Consider the following 20139-nt stretch of genomic DNA (forward strand, 5'->3'; position numbering starts at 1 on the left):
CGCCNCGGTGAGCGCTGGGAGGCCGGGAGGCCGCGACTTCGCGAGCCGAGCGGCTGGCATGGAGGCTGCGACCGGCCCCGGCTGCCCGTCCTAGAGCTCCCCCGCTTTCAGCCGGGGCCTCGGTCCGTAGGGGTCGGAGCCTGGGTCACCTCGCCTTTGTCTTCCGGGACGCTGTTACTTTTCGCTTCCCAGTCGCAGACCGCCGGCCTGGCCACTTGGGTTTCATCCCTCTGCGTCCCTCCCCGGTCGCGGGACTGTACTTCTCCCTCCGTGCCTGCGGGCGCCTGTCGGATGGGAATCCGGTCCAGGACCGTCAAGTCCATAGCGCCCAGCGTTGCAGGGACAAGACCCTGGGAGTGGTGCCGCTCTGGACCTGCGTTTCTCTCACCGGGGACACAGTGCCCTATCGGGGTCTCTGATTTAATGCGTCTGCCGCCAGCTTGCAACTTCTGGGCGGTGCAGCGTAGGATTTGACCGGTGGGTCGCACAGTCATGGTTCCACTCTGGCACTTCTGCCACAAAGCAGTCCCCTGGATCAGAGAGAGTGTTAGGAAGGACCCTCTGGTGGGGAGAGGAACAAGCTGAGGCCCTGAAGCGCAGGAGAGGCTAACTTAGACATGCTTATTCCTGTTAGGACAGTCTCTGCAACCCCAGCCTGGAAGGCGCTCCCTAGGGCCAACTTGCGAAGTGGCCTTTAGTCTCCTTGAGAAAGTTTTGGTGAGGATGTGTTTTTAAATTGTGCTCAGTTCTTGATCACCAGAAAAAGCTGGTTCAATGAAAATCAAAAACAGTCTTTCAAGTGGAAAATGGTTAAAGCTTTGAAAAGCTTGGGTAAATAATTTCAAGTGTATTGTAAAGGGTTATTAAAAGGGAATCTTGTACTTTCTGCTCAATTTTGCCGCGAACCTAAAGCTGCTCTAAAAAATAAAGGCGGTTAAAAAGTTTAAAGAAAAGACAGAGTATGACTTTGGTTATGAATTCATGGTCTGTGTGGGAATCCGAAGTCTCATGAGATCATTGTTCCTTAGCTTCACTTGAACCTGTTTGTCCAGTTAAGGAAACAATGCAATGATTTTATTCCTAGCCCGCAGTTTAACCATCAAGTGCTGTTGGTGTAATCAAGCTCACTGGAAGCTGATAAACTAGTTGACGATAATCCAAAGCATCTCCCTGCACCTTGTAGCATAACTGCACCCCAGCGAGTTGTTCTGCCCATGTGGACACTGAGGAAGCTGTGCAGCTTTCACCAAGGGGTGATCCTGTTTGCCTAATGGGGCTTAACATCCTGGGTCTCATTTTACCCTTTCTCATCACTGTTGGAATAACCCATTTACAGTTAAAAGGAAGATGAAAACAAAGCCCCCCACCCCCCACCGCTTTGAGTCTGTAAATACAACACCACATTTCAGTGGCAGGATTAGGGAACTGCGGAACTCAAGGATGACAAGGCAGATGACAAGGACAAGGTGAGGTCCCAAATGCCTCTGCTACAGATATGGGCCATTGGGGAGCCAGGTAGGATGACACTACTTCAAGTGGCCTGCCACTAGAGAGAAAGTGGCACAAAAAGCAAGAGTGGGGTGGGTGGCCTTGTTCTGTCCGATGTTGCGGTAGACACGTAGACACGCCCTAGATTTCTGGGGTTCCTTCTGTTCTGCTCACCTGTTCCCACACCTTTACTTGGACACTGTTTGTGTGCCGGCTGTGTGCTGCCTGCTTGCTGTCTTCTCTGAGACGAAATCAGGGTAATAACAACGCCCTTTCATCAACAGGCAGTAATGACAGTCCTGCTGACACAGGGTCTCCCCTCCGGGAGAGTGTGTGATCATGAGCAACCAGGACTTAGCTCTCTCTCAGAGACTGCTGGAAACGCAGCCCCCGGAAAGCATCTCTCCTGAGTCAGACCACGGCCCTTCAGTAAGTGGCACTTCCAGTCTTAGCTTGTAGAATTGAGTGGGCTGAGCAAAAACGAGCGGCAGTGGGTGGGCTCAGAAGACCAGAGGTCAGGCAGGCAACACCAGCCAAACACAGGATCAGACTTTCCCAGAGCAGTTACAGCCCTAGATCTGTGCCTGAATCTCTCACTCTTTACATGTTACAATGGATTTAAAGCTCCATGGGGCACATACCCACAGCTTTCTCACACTGGTTTGGTCATTGGTGTTCAATCTATGTTCCCTAGAACCTCAGAATCATTTCCATGGTCTTTCTAGACTATATTAATGCTGGATCTGAGTCTCAACTTATATTTTTTAATTTTTTAAATGTTATTTATTTTTGAGAGATTGAGAGACAGACCGTGAGCAAGGGAAGGGCAGAGAGAGAGGGAGACACAGAATCCAAAGCAGACTCCAGGCTCTGAGCCGTCAGCACAGAGCCCGATGCAGGGCTCGAACAACGAACTGTGTGTGAGATCATGACCTGAGCTGAAGTCAGACGCTTAAGCGACTGAGCCACCAATTAAAAAGCTCTCCATATAAATTATGTAGATACTCACCCCCAAGGAGGGAAACCACCCTCACTCCTTATTTATGAGCTGTGCATGGTGACTTCCTCCCACAGAGGACAGTGTGGGAAGGGAGAGAAAAATAGTAACTGGGTAGTGGAGAAACCTAACAAATATACCTCCACCAGGTGATCAACGTCAAAATCAACAGTGAAAAGTCAAGGTTCCCACATGCACCCTGGATGTGACGTGATGATGATGGCACTTTATCTCTGTGGTCTTCCTCCCATCAACCCAGACCCCAGTCCAATCGTGAGAAAACATACAAACCCTGCTAATAGATGACACCCCACAAAATGCCTGAGAAGTGCTCCTCATAGCTGCCAAGGTCATCCAAAGCAAGAGGAATCTAAGGGGACATGATGAGTAAAAGTTATATGATGTTTTGGAACAGAGAAGGGATGTCAGGCAAAAAAACAAAACAAAAAAAACGCAAATCAAAGGAAGTATGGACCATAGTTAATGTATCAGTCTAGGTTCATTAATTGTAGTAATTGTAACATTCTGTAGACATAACAATATAAGGTCTTAATAATAGGGGAAGCCAGGGGCGCCTGGGTGACTCCGTGGTTAAGCATCCAACTTCGCCTCAGGTCATGATCTCACGGTTCATGGGTTCAAGCCCCACGTCGGGCTCTGCACTGACAGCTAGCTCAGAGTCTGGAACCTGCTTCACATTCTGTATCTCCCTCTCTCTCTGACCCTCCCCTGCTCATGCTGTCTCTCTCTCTCTCTCAGAAATAAATAAAAGAATTAAAAATTTTTTAAAAAATAATAGGGGAAGCCATATGTGAGAACCTATTTACCATCTTGATTTTTCTGTAATTCTAAACTTTAAATAAATATCTTTTTTAAAATATTTTATTTATTTTTGACAGAGAGATAGAGACAGCATGAGCAGGGGAGGGTCAGAGAGAGAGGGAGATACAGAATCTGAAGCAGGCTCCAGGCTCTGAGCTAGCTGTCAGCACAGAGCCCGACACAGGGGCTCGAACCCACGAACCATGAGATCATGACCTGAGCTGAAGTCGGACGCTTAACCAACTGAGCCACCCAGACGCCCCTAAATATCCTCATTTTTATGAAAACACTTTAACAGATCCATACTGGGATGTGTTATATATAACGTTGAGATTATCTCCTAGCTAGTTTGACTAGCTTAGCTAAGTTCGTTTTTGTCCACACTCAGACCTCCTATTTGAATGTTAGGGTTATGATACATATAAAACCATAAATACTAAAGTGTATGGGCAATTTAAGGGACTTTTAGCCACATTTTTGCCACCTGATACAAGTTGCATTGAGGCAGGGCCTGTAAGTGTGCTGGTCCCCCCACTCACACTGCAGCCCCGGACTGCTATCATGGGCTCTAATAGCAAATCTGTTATGTCTGCTTCTTCAGCCGGGCGGATTAATTTGCAAATCTGGAATGTGAAGCCTAAGCAGATGAAGGGCCACTCATATCAGTTTTGTGCCCTGCCTTCTGTGTGAAGGATCATTTATAGAAAGCTTCCCTTGCTGAATGCTACCCCTCCCCACCCTCAGCCCTGCAGACATGCACTCCAGCCACCAACGCCTGACCCGACCAGTGGTCCTGTCCCTAGGTGCCCCCACCCCTTTCTGGGCTGGGGTCCCACAGAGCAGCCCCAATGCTGGAATCACACCCCTGCCTGGAGCAGTGGTGGTCCCGGGTGGCCCTGTGTCCTGCAAGGGGATGGCGAGGTGCCTGTGGGGGGGACCCCCTTGGGAATCCCCACCAGGGAAGCCCCAGGCATGTCATCGGCCGGCTCCTTTGTGCCCCTTCTGCCCCTCAGAGTTTCCTGAAATCTGCAGAGAGCTGGTGTCCCCACCCGGTCCTGCGGGTGCCCAGGCTTCACTCCCATCTGGCTCTAAGGGTCTCTTGCAGGGTCTGGGGCTTGCTGGCCTCCTGGAGGCTGCACCAGATGAGGGGTTGGTAGGCCCCTGTGGTGCATGAGGAAGGATGCAGCTGTCCCCAACCCCTACCCCATACTCTTCTGGGCTCAGTTCTGAGAGTGGGGGCATTCATGACGGGGGGTCAGGACTGTCCTTCCCCCCAGAACCTCACTCTGGCCCTGTGGCCCAAGCCGCTGCTCATTGCCTTCCCAGTAAGCCCCGCCTGGCTACACCTGGGGATTAGCAGTGTTTATAGGTAACCCCTGGGTGGGGCCCAGGCAGAGGGGATGGGGGTGCTGGGAAGGACTCTCAGTGGAAACCCGGCAACCTGGGCCTTCCTGTGTCTGCACTGCCTAGCAACTGCCAAGGCGATGCCAGTGTTGGCTCCCGACGCTGGAGTCCAGGGGGAGGGGGAGGGGGGCCACCCTCCCACATGCTCTTCTCTGGCACCAGAGGCCGGTCTCCAGGACGTAATCTGGGCCCAGCTCAGGAATCCTTCAAAGACACCAGGGTTGAGGCGCTTCTGTCCAGCTGAGCAGTTCTTTCTCGCAGATAACCTGAGACCCAGGGAGAGGTGGGCCTGGCAGTGTCCCCTCTTACGGTCCAAGAATGCTGGACTCCTCAGTGGCAGATGCAATGACCCGACTGACCCTGAAACTCTTAGAGAAGGTAAGACAGAGGCTGGCAAGGGTTAATCGTGTTTTTAACAACTTGTCAAAGAAGCACAGCTATACAAAGTAAGGTATTAGACTTGTGAGAATACTCCTTCCAAAGCAAAATGCTTTGCAGTGGTTTTCAGCCTCATGATGAAGGACTATGGTTTGTTGGGTATTTTTCTCTGCATTTTTGCAGAATCAGCTAGGTTCTTCTGGCAGTTTCTCAGCCAGGAGGCCGGTTGCACCCACAGGCTAAAGCATTTCCAGGGCTGCACAGAACTCCGCTGCAGAGCCTCCCAGCTTGAGGGAAGACAGGCCCTGGCCGGTGCAGGACCCAGAGCCGCGTAGGCCGGCCCAGGGCACGTCATGACCCCTGTCCCCCACTGCACGTTCTGCTGGTGCCTGGCCAGCCCGTCCTGACAGGCACCCAGTGCAGTGGCCTTCCTTCCATGGGGCCCGTGGGGGGGGGGGCTGGCAGGGGTCAGCCCAAGATGGGCCCAGACTGCTGCTCAGCCCAGGGCCCAGGTGATCTGAGGTGGTCAGGGCCACAGAGCTGGCCTCGGTCATGCTCTTCAGAAAGTTGCTTGAAAGGGACCACACGGGGGCGTCTGGGTGGCTCAGTCGGTGAAGCATCCAACTCTTAATTTCAGCTCAGGCCATGATCTCGTGGTTTGTGAGGTCGAGCCTCACATCAGGCTCTGTGCTGACAGCATGAAGCCTGCTTGGGATTCTCTCTCTCCCTCTCTCTCTCTGTACCTCCCTCCCCCAAAATAAATAAATAAGCTTTAAAGAGAAAGGAGCCTATATATCAGAGCATCTGCCCTTAGATTTCACGGAGGAATGTGTGTGCACTGGATGGAAAGTGCAGCCTGCACAGTCCCTGCGACAGTACACATGACCCTTGCCACCTGTGCTGCACCTGTCACTCAGCACTTCTTGTCCCCGGTCACCTCCACGTGGGACACTGGGCCCTTTGGACCCTCTGGGGGATGTCACCCCGGGCGGCAGAAGGGGCAGGTGCCGCTCACCCAGCGCAGACCCTGCCCACTCGCACACTTCCTATCCTGATCTTTTCGGCACAGAAACTGGAGCAAGAGCGTGAGAATGTGGAAGGGGATTCTGAGGACCCTCGCTTCGTGCCAGGTGAGGCCCTGGCTGCTTGGAGCCACACAGGCAGGCACGAGACCTCCCCCCGGATCCCTCCCTCCTCCTGAAATCAGCAAGACCATCCTTATACTTTTCTCTCATACTCAGAATTGACAGACTTTCATTTTCATCTTTAAAACCCACACACACACACCCCCAGCTGCTGTGCTGAGCACGCCCTCGTGGCTTATCATACCCTCATATAAACCCCGAGAGGGGATACATTTATTATTCCCATTTTGTAGATAAGGAAATAGAAGCCCAGAGAGATCTAATAACCTGCCCCAGGTTGCCCAGCTCGAAAGTGGCCACACGTGGATCAGACCAAGGTTGTTCTGAGCTTGCTCTGGGTGGGGGATGCAGGGCTCAACCTGTCCGTCAGGTCATCACATCCTCAAACGCCCAGACAGGGCACCCCTGTGTATCTGCCACCCTGGCCTATAGTCAGACATTCAGGCCCCAGGAGCCAGGGGAGAGGACCGCTCTCCCTGGTGCCGTTCCAGGTTCAGGAACATCTGGGTGAGGTGCTGGGGAGTCCCTACGAGAGCTGCCTCCACGTTCCCTCATGCGGAATGTCCCTTCAGGCCACTTCCAAGGGCAGCAGGCAGAGCCCAGGACTCAAATCCAGATAGGAAATTCCAGACCAGGTCACTGACCAATGAACTGTGGGATGGGCCAGGGCAGAGGGGACTCCTGGGGACCCCCCCTGCAGGGACAGATTGCTCTAGCATCCTCAGCAGTGGGGGAGGGGCGCTGGAAAATAAGTCTGTGGTGCCCGGAGGAAGGAGGGCCCGAGCCAGCCTGGGGTCCACCAGACCCTGTTCAGAACGTCCTCTGGAGTGGAACTTCTCCCTCAGCACGCAGCCAATGACATTACCGAGACTCGGTGGATGGCACCAGCCTCCAGGCTGCTTGGGGCCCCCGGGTGACTGCAGGTGGCAGCAGGCCGGGCTCGTGGCCCAGATTCGCTCACTACCACGACCTGCAAGGCCTCCTCCCTCTCCTCAGTGTCCAGGGAGCCTCTGTGACAGGAACAATGCAGTGCTTGCGCCCTGAGTGGAAACCCGCTCAATGCAACTTGCAGCCCCTTTCCAGAAATAAGAAGATCATTTTCCACAGGGAATGAGGACAGGCCGGATGCAGCCATGCTGAGTGCTCTGAGGAGGAGGGAAGGCCTTCTGCAGAGGCTCCGGGTAGGCCAGGCGCGCCCTGCCGCCTTCTGGGGCTCGGGGCTGAAGCGGGGGCTCCCAGCCCAGAGGCACGGAGGAGGGCTTCCCGGAGGGAACACTGGGCCCCAGGGGTCTGTGGCTTGTGGGTGGGCACCTGACGCCCCGAGCAGCCAGGAGACTGCACCTCATCACAGAAGACAAAGTGAGGCAGGCGCGCGTTCCAGTCTAGGTTCTAACGGGGGTGTCGGCTGAAAACTCCTGCTGTGGTTGCACTTGCACGTTATCCAAGGCAGAAATGCTGTGCAAATGACCCAGTTCCTACAGGAGGTGGGGTTTTAGGGTGGCCAAGGACCTCCTCCAAACTAAATGCCTCAGCAACAGGGAATGACCGTGGGAAGTGACAGATGGAGTCCACACGGACGGTTATGACGAAATGCTGCTTTGTGGCGACGCTGAAAAGAGAGAACCTACCCTGTTGACTGGGAGAAAAGCACACAGACACTAATCCGTGTCATTTCATAAACCTAAAGAGAAGTATCTTCCCTCCCCCCCCTCAACAAGAAGGTCTGCTGTCGTGTGTGCCCCACACGCAAAGCCCGGCTCCGGTCCTGGAGAGGCTGTGCCCTCCGTGGGGCAGCTCGGCGGTGCCAGGCAGCCCCGAGGCCCGCCCTGCACAGAGGACCACACTTCCGTGCCGGGTGGGCGGGCCCGGGAGCCCCCGTCCCCCCCGCCTCGGTGTCTGTGGTGCTCCCTGCCTGGTTGCAGCGGGCCCTGCGTTGCTGTTGCAGGAGCAGCACTTCCTGGAGGAGGTGTCCCAGGCCCAAGCCCGGAGTGGGGTGAACAGAGGAGGAGCCTGGGGGGCGGCGCTGCCCTCGGAGGTGCCCCCAGCGGGCATGTACCCTGCCGTCTCCCCACCCCCGCCAGCCCTGGAGCCACCGCGGATTATCCAACACTCGGCGAGTCTCGGTGGTGAACCAGGGGAGGAACCAAAGTGGGGAGGGCGCGGGGCCCAGGGAGCCCGGCTCCTTCCTCCGGGCCCAGCTCAGCGGCGTTACGGGGGCGGGGTCTGAAGAGGGTGAGTCAGCCAGGAGCCCACGGTGGCTGCGTGTCCCACGTCCCAGGCACTGTACAGGGACCTCCGTGGCTCCTCCGTGCAGTCCTCACGGGTGCCCTAAGAACTGGCTTTGGGGAAGGGGAGGCCTCACCCCCTCATTACAGACAAGCGGCTGGGGTCCCCTTAGGCCTTCCTGACTCCCAGGTCCTAACCTGTGCACCAGGAGCAGAAGTATTCAGCGTCAGAAGGGCCTTGAATTTGGGGAAGAAGTGTGTCCATACTTTCTCAATATTTCATAAGGAGCAGGAGAAGCCTAAGACCCTAATTTCAAGGGCAGAATTTCATTTTTATATACATCTAGATTTTAAATTTTTTAAATATTTTATTTTTGAGAGAAAGAGATAAAGTGTGAGACAGGGAGACAGAGAAAGAAGGAGACACAGACTCCAAAGCGGGCTCCAGGCTCCGAGCTATCAGCACAAAGCCTGATGTGGGGCTCGAATTCACGAGCCCTGAGATCATGACCTGAGTCAAAGTCAGAAATTCAACCAACTGAGCCACCCAGGTGCCTCAATATATACATACATATTTTAAAGTTTATTTTTGAATTTTGAGAGAAAGTGCACATACAAGCAGAGGAGGGGCAAGGGAAAGAGAGAATCCCAAGCAGGCTTCCTGCTGTCAGCGTAGCACAGAGCCTGAGGTGGGGCTTGAACCCAAGAACCATGAGATCGTAGAGATCAAAAGTCAAATGCTTAACAGAGTGAGCCACCCAGGTGCCCCAACGGCAGAATTTTTTTTTTTTTTTACAAATAGTTTATTGTCAAATTAGTTTCCACATAACACCCAGTGCTCATCCCCACAGGTCCCCCCCCACATGCCCATCTCCCCTCCCCCCCACATCCATCAGTCCTCAGTTTTTGTCCGCATTCAAGAGTCTCTCATGGTTTGCCTCCCTCCCTCTCCCCCACCATTTCCCCCTTCTTCTCCCCCTTGTTCCTCCGTCAAGTTCCTCCTGATCCTCCTATACGTGCAAACATATGGTATCTGTCCTTCTCCCCAATGGCAGAATTTTAAAAGGTAAAAAAGTGTTCCAATTTTGAGAACCTCATTCAGCATCTGGGTTGCAGGCAATGGAAAGCAACTCTGACTTCTCCAGTACGGGAGGGCAGGTGAGAAGGCAGAGAAGGCCGAGGAGGTGGGCAGGACCAAGCTGAGAAGGTTCTGGACCTGCTGACCAGGGAGACTATTGGTGCCGGCAGGCTGGGGCCATGACCTGGAGGGTGTTTGTTCTTTGGAACAAGACCCTGGCAGCACGTGGCTGAGGGAAGAGAGTGGGAAGGGGCGACTTCCGATCAGGGAGAGATCTGTGCCAGTGGACTGCCCCTGGGCTGTCTGTGTCCGGGTCCAGATGTCGCCAGCCTGTGCCTTCAGGTCTCCCAACAGCTGAAACCTCCTCCCGGGAGTGGTGGGGGTGGTGGGGTGTAAGCACAAGAGGCTCCTCCCGTTCAAACACGCTTACACTGCTCGCATGTTTCAGCTCAGCCCCCGTGACAGGCAGAGGACAGGAGGGGCCTTTGTTTGTTACAGTGAATTTCCTTGAGGCTGGACCCAGAGACTCTGAGGTGGAGTGTCCTCCAAGCCAGGAAGGCATATGCAGTGGATAGCAAAGTGTGGCTATGACCCAAAGCTGGCCTGCCCTCTGTTTTTGTACAACCTGTAGCTAAGACTGATCTTACATTTTTAGATGTTTGGGGAGAAAAACATCAAAAGAAGAATAATAGTTTGTAACACATGAAAATGATATGAAATGCAAATCTCAGTGCCCATAATTGAACTTTCATTGGTTGAGTCTTTCCTGTCTATGGCTGCCTCCAAGCTACAATGGAAGAGTTGAGTAGTTGCAACTGAGGCTACACGGCCCATAGAGTCAGAACTGTTCATTGTCTGGCCCTCCACAGGAAGAGTTTGCCAGCCCCTGCTCGATGCCATCAGTTCTGTGAACCAGGAAAGAAAGGGCAAGCTCAGGGCCTTGTTCATCCAGAAGAGGAGTAAAATAGAAAGTCTTTGGTACATGATCAGCACCTAGTATGTGCATGAAATTTTTGTACATTTATTTTAACTCAAGAGAGAAGCCAGAACTTATTTTCATGACCTGTTCCTTAGGCGCCTCCATTAAGGCCAAGTTAATGATCAGACATTCATTAGTTTAGCCTACTGAAGACAGGAAATGTGGGCGACGTTAAAAACACCACGTCTTAGTCTGCTAGGGCTGCCATAACAAAGTGCCACAGACTGGGCAGCTGAAACAACAGAAATTTATTTTCTCACAGTTTTGGAGTCTGGACATCCAAGATCAAGGTGCCAGCCAATCAGGTTCCTGGAGAGAGTTCTCTTCCTGGCTGGCAGACAGCTGCCTTTTCACTGTTCTCACATGGCAGACAGAGAAGGCTCTCTAGCATCTCTTCCTCTTAAAAAATTTTTTTAAAATGTCTGTTTATTTTTGAGAGAGGGCGAGCATGAGCACAAGCCACGGAGAGGCAGAGAAAGGGGGTGACAGAGGATCTGAAGCGGGCTCTGCGCTGATAGATGAGAGTCCGACGCAGGGCTCAAATTCACGAGCCATGAGATCATGACCTGAGCCAAAGTTAGCCACTTAACTGAGTCACCCAGTCGCCCCATCTCTTCCTCCTTTAATGAGGATGCCAGCCCTATTGAATTAGATTCTCACCTTTATTACCTCATTTAACCTTTTATACCTTTTCACAGGCCCTATCTACAAATGTAGTCATACTGGAAGTTAGAACTTCAACATATGAATTTAGGGGTAGACATAAATATTTATAACACACCATGTCCTAAGTGATACCTGGACTCAAATATCTATTCAGCAATCTATTCAATATGCTGGGTTAATCAGTTAAAGCTCCTTTTGGGGGCCCTTGGGTGGCTCAGTTGGTTAAGCGTCCGACTTCGGCTCAGATCATGATCTCACAGTTTGTGAGTTTGAGCCCTACGTCAGGCTCTGTGCTGCAGCCTTACTTCGGATTCTGTGTCTTTCTCTCTCTCTGCCCCTCCCCCACTCATGCTGTCTCTGTCTCAAAAATAAATAAACATTAAAATTTTTTTAAATAATAAAGTTCCTATTGGATGGATGGATAAATGAATGAATGGGTGGGTGGATAGATGGGTGGATGATGGATGGGAGAGTAGAGAGATAGACGGGTAGGCAGGTGAATGGGTAGGTAAATAGATGGATAGAGTTGTAGATGAATGGATGGATGGGTGGGTGAGTAGAGAGACGGGTGAGCAGGTGNTGGGGTGATGGATGGGTGGGTAGACAGATGGGTGGATGGGTAGGTAGGTGGGTAAGTGGATGCTGTAGAACTCTCTCCTAGGGCATGTGTAGGAAACTGACCATCTGGCTCTTTTTAGGTCCCGCAGCCTCCTGCCACCATCATTCAGCAGCTACCTCAGCAGCCACCCATCGCACAGATTCCCCCTCTGCAGGCTTTCCCCATTCAAAGGTCAGGAAGTATTAAGGAAGGTAAGTGTTCCAGGAATGCAAACTGGTACAACTACTCTGGAAAACAGTATGGAGGTTTCTCAAAAAATTAAAAATAGAACTACCCTATGACCCAGCGATTTCACTACTAGATTAGATAATCCAAGGATTAAAAAATGCTGATTCAAAGGGGCACATACACCCCAATGTTTTTAGCAGCATTATCAACAGTAGCCAAATTATGACTGATGAATGGATAAAGAAGATGTGGTGTGTATATATATACATATATATATATATATATACAGTAGAATATTAGTCGGTGATCAACAAGAATGAAATCTTTGTTGCCATTTGCAACAATGGATGGAACTAGAGGGTATTATGCTAAGCGAAATAAGTCCAAAAAAGACAGGTGTCATATGATTTCACTCATATGGAATTTAAGAAACAAAACAAATGAACATATGGGAAGGGAAGGAAAGTAAGATAAAATGAGAGAGAGGGAAGCAAACCATAAGAGACTCTTAAATACAGAGAACAAACTGAGGGTTGCTGGAGGACAGGTGGGTGGGGGGATGAGCTAAATAGGGATGACCATTAAGGAGGACCCTGGTTGGGATGAGCACCGGGTGTTATATGTAAGTGATGGATCATTAAATTCTACTTCTGAAATCATTACTACACTGTTAACTAACTTGGATCTAAATAAAATTAAAAACTTTTTTGAAAAGGAAGGTAAGTGTACCATATTAATACCGTTATGGGTTTGCAAAATTTTCTACCAAAACAAAAAATATTTTTGGAAACAGAATAGTCCAGTTTTTGGGTACTCAACTGAAGCTATAGATTACCAACATGAAAATAATTTTAAGAGTGGCTATCACTGAGGGAAAAACACAAGAACCAGGAATTGAGCAGATGGGGGCTCCAATCCCAGCTCATCTGATTGATTATTCGCTATGCGAACGCCTTGGCTAAATTGTTTCTCGTTTTAAATACTAGATTAAAACCACTTTATTGAGATGACAGGATAAATTTCACTCATTTAAAGTGTCCGGTCTGATGAGTGCGGACAGACAAGTATGCCCATGAACCCGTCACTAACGGAGCAGTGAACACACCCGCCCCCGGAAGCTCCCTGCCTGACGACTAATGGCCTTAGTGTCTAGAGGCAGACCTGTGTGTAGGATCCTCTGGTCAGTGTTCTCCATTCTGTCCCAGGGGCTGAGAGGACTGGTTTCTCACCGGAGCTCCTGCGAAGGCTGTAACGCGTGCCGGGCCTGGCGCAAGGCTGCCCCGCGGCTCAGCCAGGGGTGCCGCCGGCGCTGCAGCCGGGGAGGGTGCCCGGGAGCTGCTGAGCACGGCCTGTGCGCTCAGAGGTGCGCTGCCAGGGCCGTCCATCCCTCCTCGCTGGTTTTCCAGATGAACCTTGGTGACAGACTGTCAGGTTCCAGAGGCAAACCGAGCAAAACCACGTGTGTGCTTCACGTGTGTTTGTGTGTGCGAATGCCTGTATGCCTTCCGAGAGAAAAGGTCTCTTTGAAAATCAGTGGTAAAAAATGGAACATTTGATACATGCCTCGGTATTTAGACAAATTAAGGTCAGGCCTCCCGCTGCTTATACCAAAACGGATTCCAGCCAGCTAAAGTATTCAGATGTAAAACTGTGAACTCGCAGAGTCTAACCACCACTTCGGAGAACTGCTGGGCTTTTTAACAACTGCCGTGTCATAGACCATATTCCTTATACTGCTCTTTTCTTCCTGTCACTTGCTCACCCCGTAACTGGAGGCCAGTATCTCTCGCCCCTTTACCCATTTTCCCCAAGGCCCCTCCCCTCCGGCAACCATCAGATTGTTTTCTGCATTTATAGGTCTGATTCTGCTTTTGGTCTTTCTTTCTTTCTTTTTTTCTTTCTTTCTCTCTTTCTCTCTTTCTCTTTCTTTTCATTCTTTCTTTCCCTATATTGAGTCTGAGTACAAAGTTGAGCACGTGGCATCTTGAGTCCCCCTCTCCTGGTGACAGGACCTTGGAACAGCATCCCTCCCCTCCTCTGCTCCCTATGTCTCCTTTGAGAAAACTTCACAAACTAAACCCTAGTATGATTTCATACAGAAAATACTGTTTGAACTTAGCTGACCTTTCTGCCTCCCCTCTGTTGAATCTCAGACCCCCCTTTTATCATGTTGAAATAAAAATCCTGGGGCGCCTGGGTGGCTCAGTTGGTTAGGTGTCCGACTTTGGCTCAGGTCATGATCTCGCGGTTCGTGGGTTCGAGCCCTGTATTGGGCTCTGTGCTGACAGCTCAGCGCCCGGAGCCTGTTTCAGATTCTGTGTCTCTCTCCCTCTCTGACCCTCCCCTGTTCACGCTGTCTCTCTCTTAGAAATAAATAAAACATTAAAAAAAAATTTTTTTTAAATCCTTTCCAAGTTCCTTTAGAACAGACTCTGGAAACTCCCTCAGTGTTTGCTTTCTGGCAAATGTTTTTATCCCCACTACGCCCTCCCCCCCTTTTTTAAACATTTATTTATTTATTTTTGAGAAAGAGCATGAGCCAAGGAGGGGCAAAGGGAGAGAGACAGAGAATCCCAAGCAGGCTCCACGCTCAGTGCAGAGACCACCGCGGGGCTTTATCCCACAACTGACCGTGAGATCACAACCTGAGCTAAAATCAAGAGTAGGATGGGTGTTGGGGTGCCTGAGTAGCTCAGTCGGTTAGGCGTCCAACTTCTGCTCAGGTCATGATCTCATGGTTCTTAGGTTCGAGCCCTGCATTGGGCTCTGATGCTGACTGCCAGCTCAGAGCCTGGAGCCTGTTTGGGATTCTGTGTCTCCTTCTCTCTCTGACCCTCCCCTGCTCAGGCTGTCTCTCTCTCTCAGAGAAAGAACATCAAAATAAAAAAAAAAAAGAGTTGGATGGATGCTTAACTGCCTGAGCCACCCAGGCACCCCAATTTCCCCTTGTTCTTATATACCAGTTTTGCTGATATTCAGATCCAGATTGATATATTCTTTCAACACTTTCTGAGGACCCTTGTGATTACATTGGGCCAATACAGATAATCCGCGATCTCTCCATCTCAAAATTCTTTTTAGAAAAATCAACTAATTTAAAAAATTGTGGTAGGGGCACCTGGGTGGTTTAGTTGGTTAAGCGTCCGACTTTCACTTAGGTCATGATCTCGCGGTTCGTGGGTTCGAGCCCCGCGTCGGGCTCTGTGCTGACTGCCAGCTCAGAGCCTGGAGCCTGTTTCAGAGTCTGTGACTCCCTCTCTCTCTCTGACCCTTCCCTGTTCACGCTGTCTCTCTCTCTCTCCTAGAAAAAAAAATTGTGGTAAAAAACCCATAAAACTTAGCATCTTACACATGGCTAAGTAGTGTTAACTAGATTCACATTGTTGTGCGACAGATATGGAGAACTTGCCATCTTGCAAAACTGAAACTGTGTACCTGATGAACAACTCCCCATTTGCCCTTCCTACCAGCCCCCAGACCCCACCATCCTACTCCCCGTCTCTGAATTTGACTACATATATGAGAAGAATCATTGAGTGTTTGTCCTTCTGTGACTGGCTTATTTCACCTGGAATAACATCTCTGAGGTTTATCATGTTGTGGCAGATGTTAGAATTCCCTTCCTTTTTAAGGCTGAATAATACTAATGTGTGGATGGACTGCCTTCACCTGCCAGTGGACACTTGGGTTGCTTCCATCCCAAGACTCTTAAAAACATTCCTTTTACCATATAATGAAACACATTTCACAGGATGCAGGGATCAGAATATGTACACGTTGGGAGTCTATCATTCAGCTAACCACACTATTCAATCATGATGATATCACGCGAATTGTGGACCCATTCTTTTGGGATTGGGTGTTCCAGTGTTTTTTGGCTGGGGCCACCACAGGGTCCCATCTTCTAGTGAATGGGCGTGCGCATTTCTGTGGAGCATATGCCTAGGGATGAGATGTTTGGGTCAGGAAATACTGCCAGACAGTTTTCCAAAGTGGTAGTACCTGCTTACGCTTCACAGGAGGGAATGTCATGGTGGGCTTGTCAGGGCAGTTCATTCTGATTTTAACTTGCATGTTACGTTGTCGATATTTATTGGCTGTGAATATCCTTTTCATGAAGTGCCCATTCAAGTATTTTGCCCATTTTTCTTTCAGGTCCTTTGCCTCTCTCACTGACTCTAGTATTCTAACATAGATCCTTTTTGATACATGTAAAGCAGATGTTAAGTCTTCCTGTGGCGTGCCTTTCCCTTTCATCCTGGTGTCTTTGGATGAACACATTATTGATTTTAACAAAGTTCTGTTTTTCAGGCTTTTTCCTTTATGAATTAGTGCCTTTTCTGTCCTGTTTAAGAAATCTTTACCCACTCAAGGTCATGAAGATGTTCTTTTACAGGTTTGTTTACTTTTCTCATTTAGATTTATGTCCCATCTAACAGAAAAAAAAAAAAAAAAAAAAAAAAAAAAAAAGATTTATGTCCCATNAAAAAAAAAAAAAAAAAAAAAAAAAAAAAAGATTTATGTCCCATCTGGAATAATTTTGTGTATGAGTTAGGGATTGGTGTTATCTCTTGCCATGGGTATTGATTTGGCCCTGTGCCATTGTTGAAGACCCCATCTTGCCGCAACACTTATCCTGAGGGCAATATCCTGAGGCAATGGTGCAAGGCCCTTTCTGGAGCTCATCTCCTCCAGTCTTTACTCAGTGGCAGGGAATCTTGTTAGGCTGTTGGGGAAGCTTCCTGAATGTGGTGGGAAGCTAGCTGCTGCAGAACAGGCTGCCCAGGCCTCAACCCACGTGGGTCTCCTCCAGGGACTTTGCCCAGGATGGAGCTGCCCGACTCAGCCCCTCCACTTTCCTGTCTTGCAGGGAGGAGCTCCCACAACGTCATTGCTGTGGGAATCTAGCTGTGTGCCCCGCCCCCATTGCTCCCAGGCCTGGGGCCAAATCTTAGTCGGGGGGGGGGGGGGGGCCTCCAGGGATGTGTCTAGAGAGAGACATGTATTTTAAGGAATTGGCACATGTGATTACCGAGGTGTGGCTAGCGCCAAAGGACTGTGGCTGTGCCCATCCCAGTCCCGGACAAGGCCACGGCCATGCCTGCAGGAGCTCCGGCTCCGGCCGACGCCTGAGGCTCTTCTTTTTTGACAGGTTTTAGGGACCTACCTGTCTGTAGAGAGGCTGACAGACCCTCAGGGTTGCTTCCCTTCCAGGGCTTAGTTACTGTGGAAAGAACCATGTTTACCTGTTACACTGACAAAAATGTGTATGCTTCGTAGTATCCTGAGATGGTGAGTGTATTCATTTCCTGGGGCGGCTGCAATAAAGTACCTCAGGCCTGGGGGCTTAAAACAGTAGAAATGTACTTTCTCTCAGTCTGGAGATGGGAATTCTGAAATCCGGGTGTCACATGGCCAGGCTCCCTTCAGTTCTAGGCAGTCCTGGCCTGTGGCCATGTGGCTCCCTTCTCTGCCTCATCTCCAGGCCGCCTCTCCTGTGCTGTCTCAAACCTCTTCTGTCTCTGTTGTAAAAGCACTTGTCCTTGAAGTTAGGGCCTACCTGGATAATCCAGGATGATCTCATCCCAAGATTCTTGTTACAGCGGCAAAGACCCTTTTTTTCCCTTAAATTAAAAAAAATTTTTAATGTTTATTTTTGTTTTTTTTTTTAATGTTTTATTTATTTTTGAGAGAGAGAGAGGGAGACACAGAATTCGAAGACAGGCTCCAGGCTCTGAGCTGTCAGCACAGAGCCTGATGCGGGGCTCAAACCCACGAACCATGAGATCACAGCCTGAACCGAAGCCAGATGCTTAACCAACTGAGCCACCCAGGCACCCCATTTTTATTTTTGAGAGAGAGAGAGAGAGAGAGTGTGTGTGTGTGTGTGTGAGTAGTGGAGGGGCAGAGAGAGAAGCAGACACAGAATCTGAAGCAGGCTCCAGGCTCTGAGCTGTCAGCACAGAGCCCGATGCAGAGCTTGAACTCATGAACCGTGAGATCATGACCTGACCCAAGTTCGGACTCTTAACCAACTGAGCCACCCAAATGTCCCGAACCTTTTCTAAATAAGGTCACATTCAGAGGTCTGGGGGATTAGAACGTGACACACCTTTTGGAGGCCACTGCGCAGCACAGGTGGGTGTAAAGAACCCAGTAGGAGAAGTGCAAAGTGGAACAGCCTCTCAGGAGCCCAGCTGAACACGCGCAACAGCATTTATCTTATTTTTAATTTTTTTAATGTTTGTTTCTGCCACACACACACACACACACACACACACACACACACACACACACACACCATGAGTGGGGGAGGGGCAGAGAGAAGGGGAGACACAGGATCAGAAGCAGGCTCCAGGCTCCGAGCTGTCAGCACAGACCCCAATGCAGGGCTCGAATCCATGAACCATGAGATCATGACCTGAGCGGAAGTCAGACGCTTAACCAACAGAGCCACCCAGGGGCCCTGTACATTTTAAAGCACATACACCCTCCAACATAGAAGCTTCATACCTCGAAATGCACTCCCCAGAGCCCTTGCACAAAGACGTCCTCTTGCTTACAGAGACCTGCATCTGTCTCAACAAACGATGCTCTAAGGCTGTGTTCTCAGGAGCGGCCTGGGAATCCGCATGTGGTCTGGGAATGACGGAGCCCCCCTTCCCCCTGCCTCTCCTCCAGACATGGTGGAGATGATGCTGATGCAGAATGCACAGATGCACCAGATCATTATGCAAAACCTGATGCTCAAAGCCCTGCCCTCCAGGGGATCACAGGCCACTCCTCTGCATCCCACCCCACAGGTAGGCTGGGCTGGGGACGGGCACCAGGGCAAAGGAGATAGCCCAAGTCAAAGCCAGAGGACCTGGGTGGCTTTTCTTCTGGAAGCCTGTGTATCTGTGCAATTCTGAGAAGCGCATCTGACTCCGGGGTCCGTGACCCGCTTGTGAAGCCCCCCTGACGCTCCCCGGTCCCACCCAGATGCAGGATGAGTTCTGCATTTTGGGGCCCAGAAAGCTGTCTCCTAGAGCCAGGTGAGCTCTGCTGGAGCCTGGGCCTCTCCCGTCCCTTCCCTCCTTTCTCCCTATCTTCCCTTCCCCCCCTCAGCTGCCCTCCCCCTCCTTCCCACCTCCCTCTGCCCTTCTCTTTGATGCCAATCCTGGGTTCTGACCACTCCTAAGTTAGAAAGCAGGCAGAGGGAAAGGGTGGACCCGGGGAGCAGCCTCCACCCTGTAGAAACGGGCCAGTTGTGCGCTGTGCTGAGGACTCACAGGGGGCTCCTCCTGTCCTGCGAGCCCAGAGGCAGAAGCCACCCTCCGTGCATCACCACCACCACTACGCACCCCCAGCCCCGCCGCAGGCCTCCCCGGCGGGCTACCCCTTGTGGCCCCCGGTGGTCTCAGCCACCGCCCTCCCACCTGCTTCCGGCTTCCTGCACCACGCGGCGGGCCCCTCCTTGGCAGCCCTTAGCGGGTAAGTCAAGGCCAGCTTCCCGGGTTTGTGGAGTGGGAAAACCCCAGGGCTTGGGTGGCACCTCCTCACCCCTGCTGCGAAGCCAGGGACCCTGTCTTTGTCAGGTCCGCAGGCTGTAGCGGGGAATTTGGAAAGGCCCTGCTGTCTTCTGGAAGGAGGCAGGGGATCTTTGGCAGTGTCAGCCCGTGGTGGTCGAGGGCCGGAAATGGACCCCATGCTAACCTCCCGGGGAAGCTGCTTGTGGCCTGGGTCATTTGTCCAGCCCCGCGGGAGTGGTGCCGGGAGTATGAGCAGGGGTGTGGGGAAGCCCCCTGCCCCGAGCCCTGGCAGCACGACTTGCCTGTAGCGTGGTGTCTGCGAGCCAGGCCAAGGCGGTAACTACACCCCGACATCTCGGCTCTCCTAGGGTGGCATCTGACGGCATCCTGCCCACACAGCCTCCGGGCCTGTGAGCCTCCAGAGCTGGGCTCCGGTAAGCAGCAGGGTCCCGCTTCCCCGGCGGGTGTGGCCGGGAGCCCCGGCAGAGGCCTGCAGCCTTGTCCCCGGAGGCTGGACTGTGAGGCGTGAGGAAATACAGGGACTTCATCAGGAAGGGTGGCCCAGGGTTAGCTGTGTAAACTGTTAGGCCTTCCCGGGAACAAATACCACCAGCAAAGCCAGACATGGTAACTGGGAGGCCTGCCCGAGGTGAGGCACC

The 20139-nt window shown here is 51.4% G+C and overlaps 1 protein-coding gene across 1 annotated transcript in view; it reads left to right on the top strand.

Moving 5' to 3' along the window:
• The first annotated feature begins 9 nt into the window (after positions 1 to 9).
• Positions 10 to 20139, top strand: part of CUNH21orf58 (chromosome unknown C21orf58 homolog) — a 20714-nt gene continuing 584 nt past the window's right edge. The window contains exons 1-10 of the mRNA XM_077755356.1: positions 10 to 477; positions 1773 to 1917; positions 6159 to 6219; positions 7342 to 7415; positions 8180 to 8347; positions 11881 to 11992; positions 18651 to 18874; positions 18951 to 19003; positions 19155 to 19442; positions 19849 to 19914. Coding sequence (XP_077611482.1) covers positions 1828 to 1917; positions 6159 to 6219; positions 7342 to 7415; positions 8180 to 8347; positions 11881 to 11992; positions 18651 to 18874; positions 18951 to 19003; positions 19155 to 19442; positions 19849 to 19894 — 1116 coding nt within the window. The 5' untranslated portion in view covers positions 10 to 477; positions 1773 to 1827 and the 3' untranslated portion in view covers positions 19895 to 19914. The remainder of the gene's footprint in view (positions 478 to 1772; positions 1918 to 6158; positions 6220 to 7341; positions 7416 to 8179; positions 8348 to 11880; positions 11993 to 18650; positions 18875 to 18950; positions 19004 to 19154; positions 19443 to 19848; positions 19915 to 20139) is intronic.

The sequence above is a fragment of the Crocuta crocuta genome, unplaced genomic scaffold, assembly GCF_008692635.1.
Source record: "Crocuta crocuta isolate KB4526 unplaced genomic scaffold, BGI_CrCroc_1.0 scaffold675, whole genome shotgun sequence".
NCBI classification, from domain to species: Eukaryota; Metazoa; Chordata; class Mammalia; order Carnivora; family Hyaenidae; genus Crocuta; species Crocuta crocuta.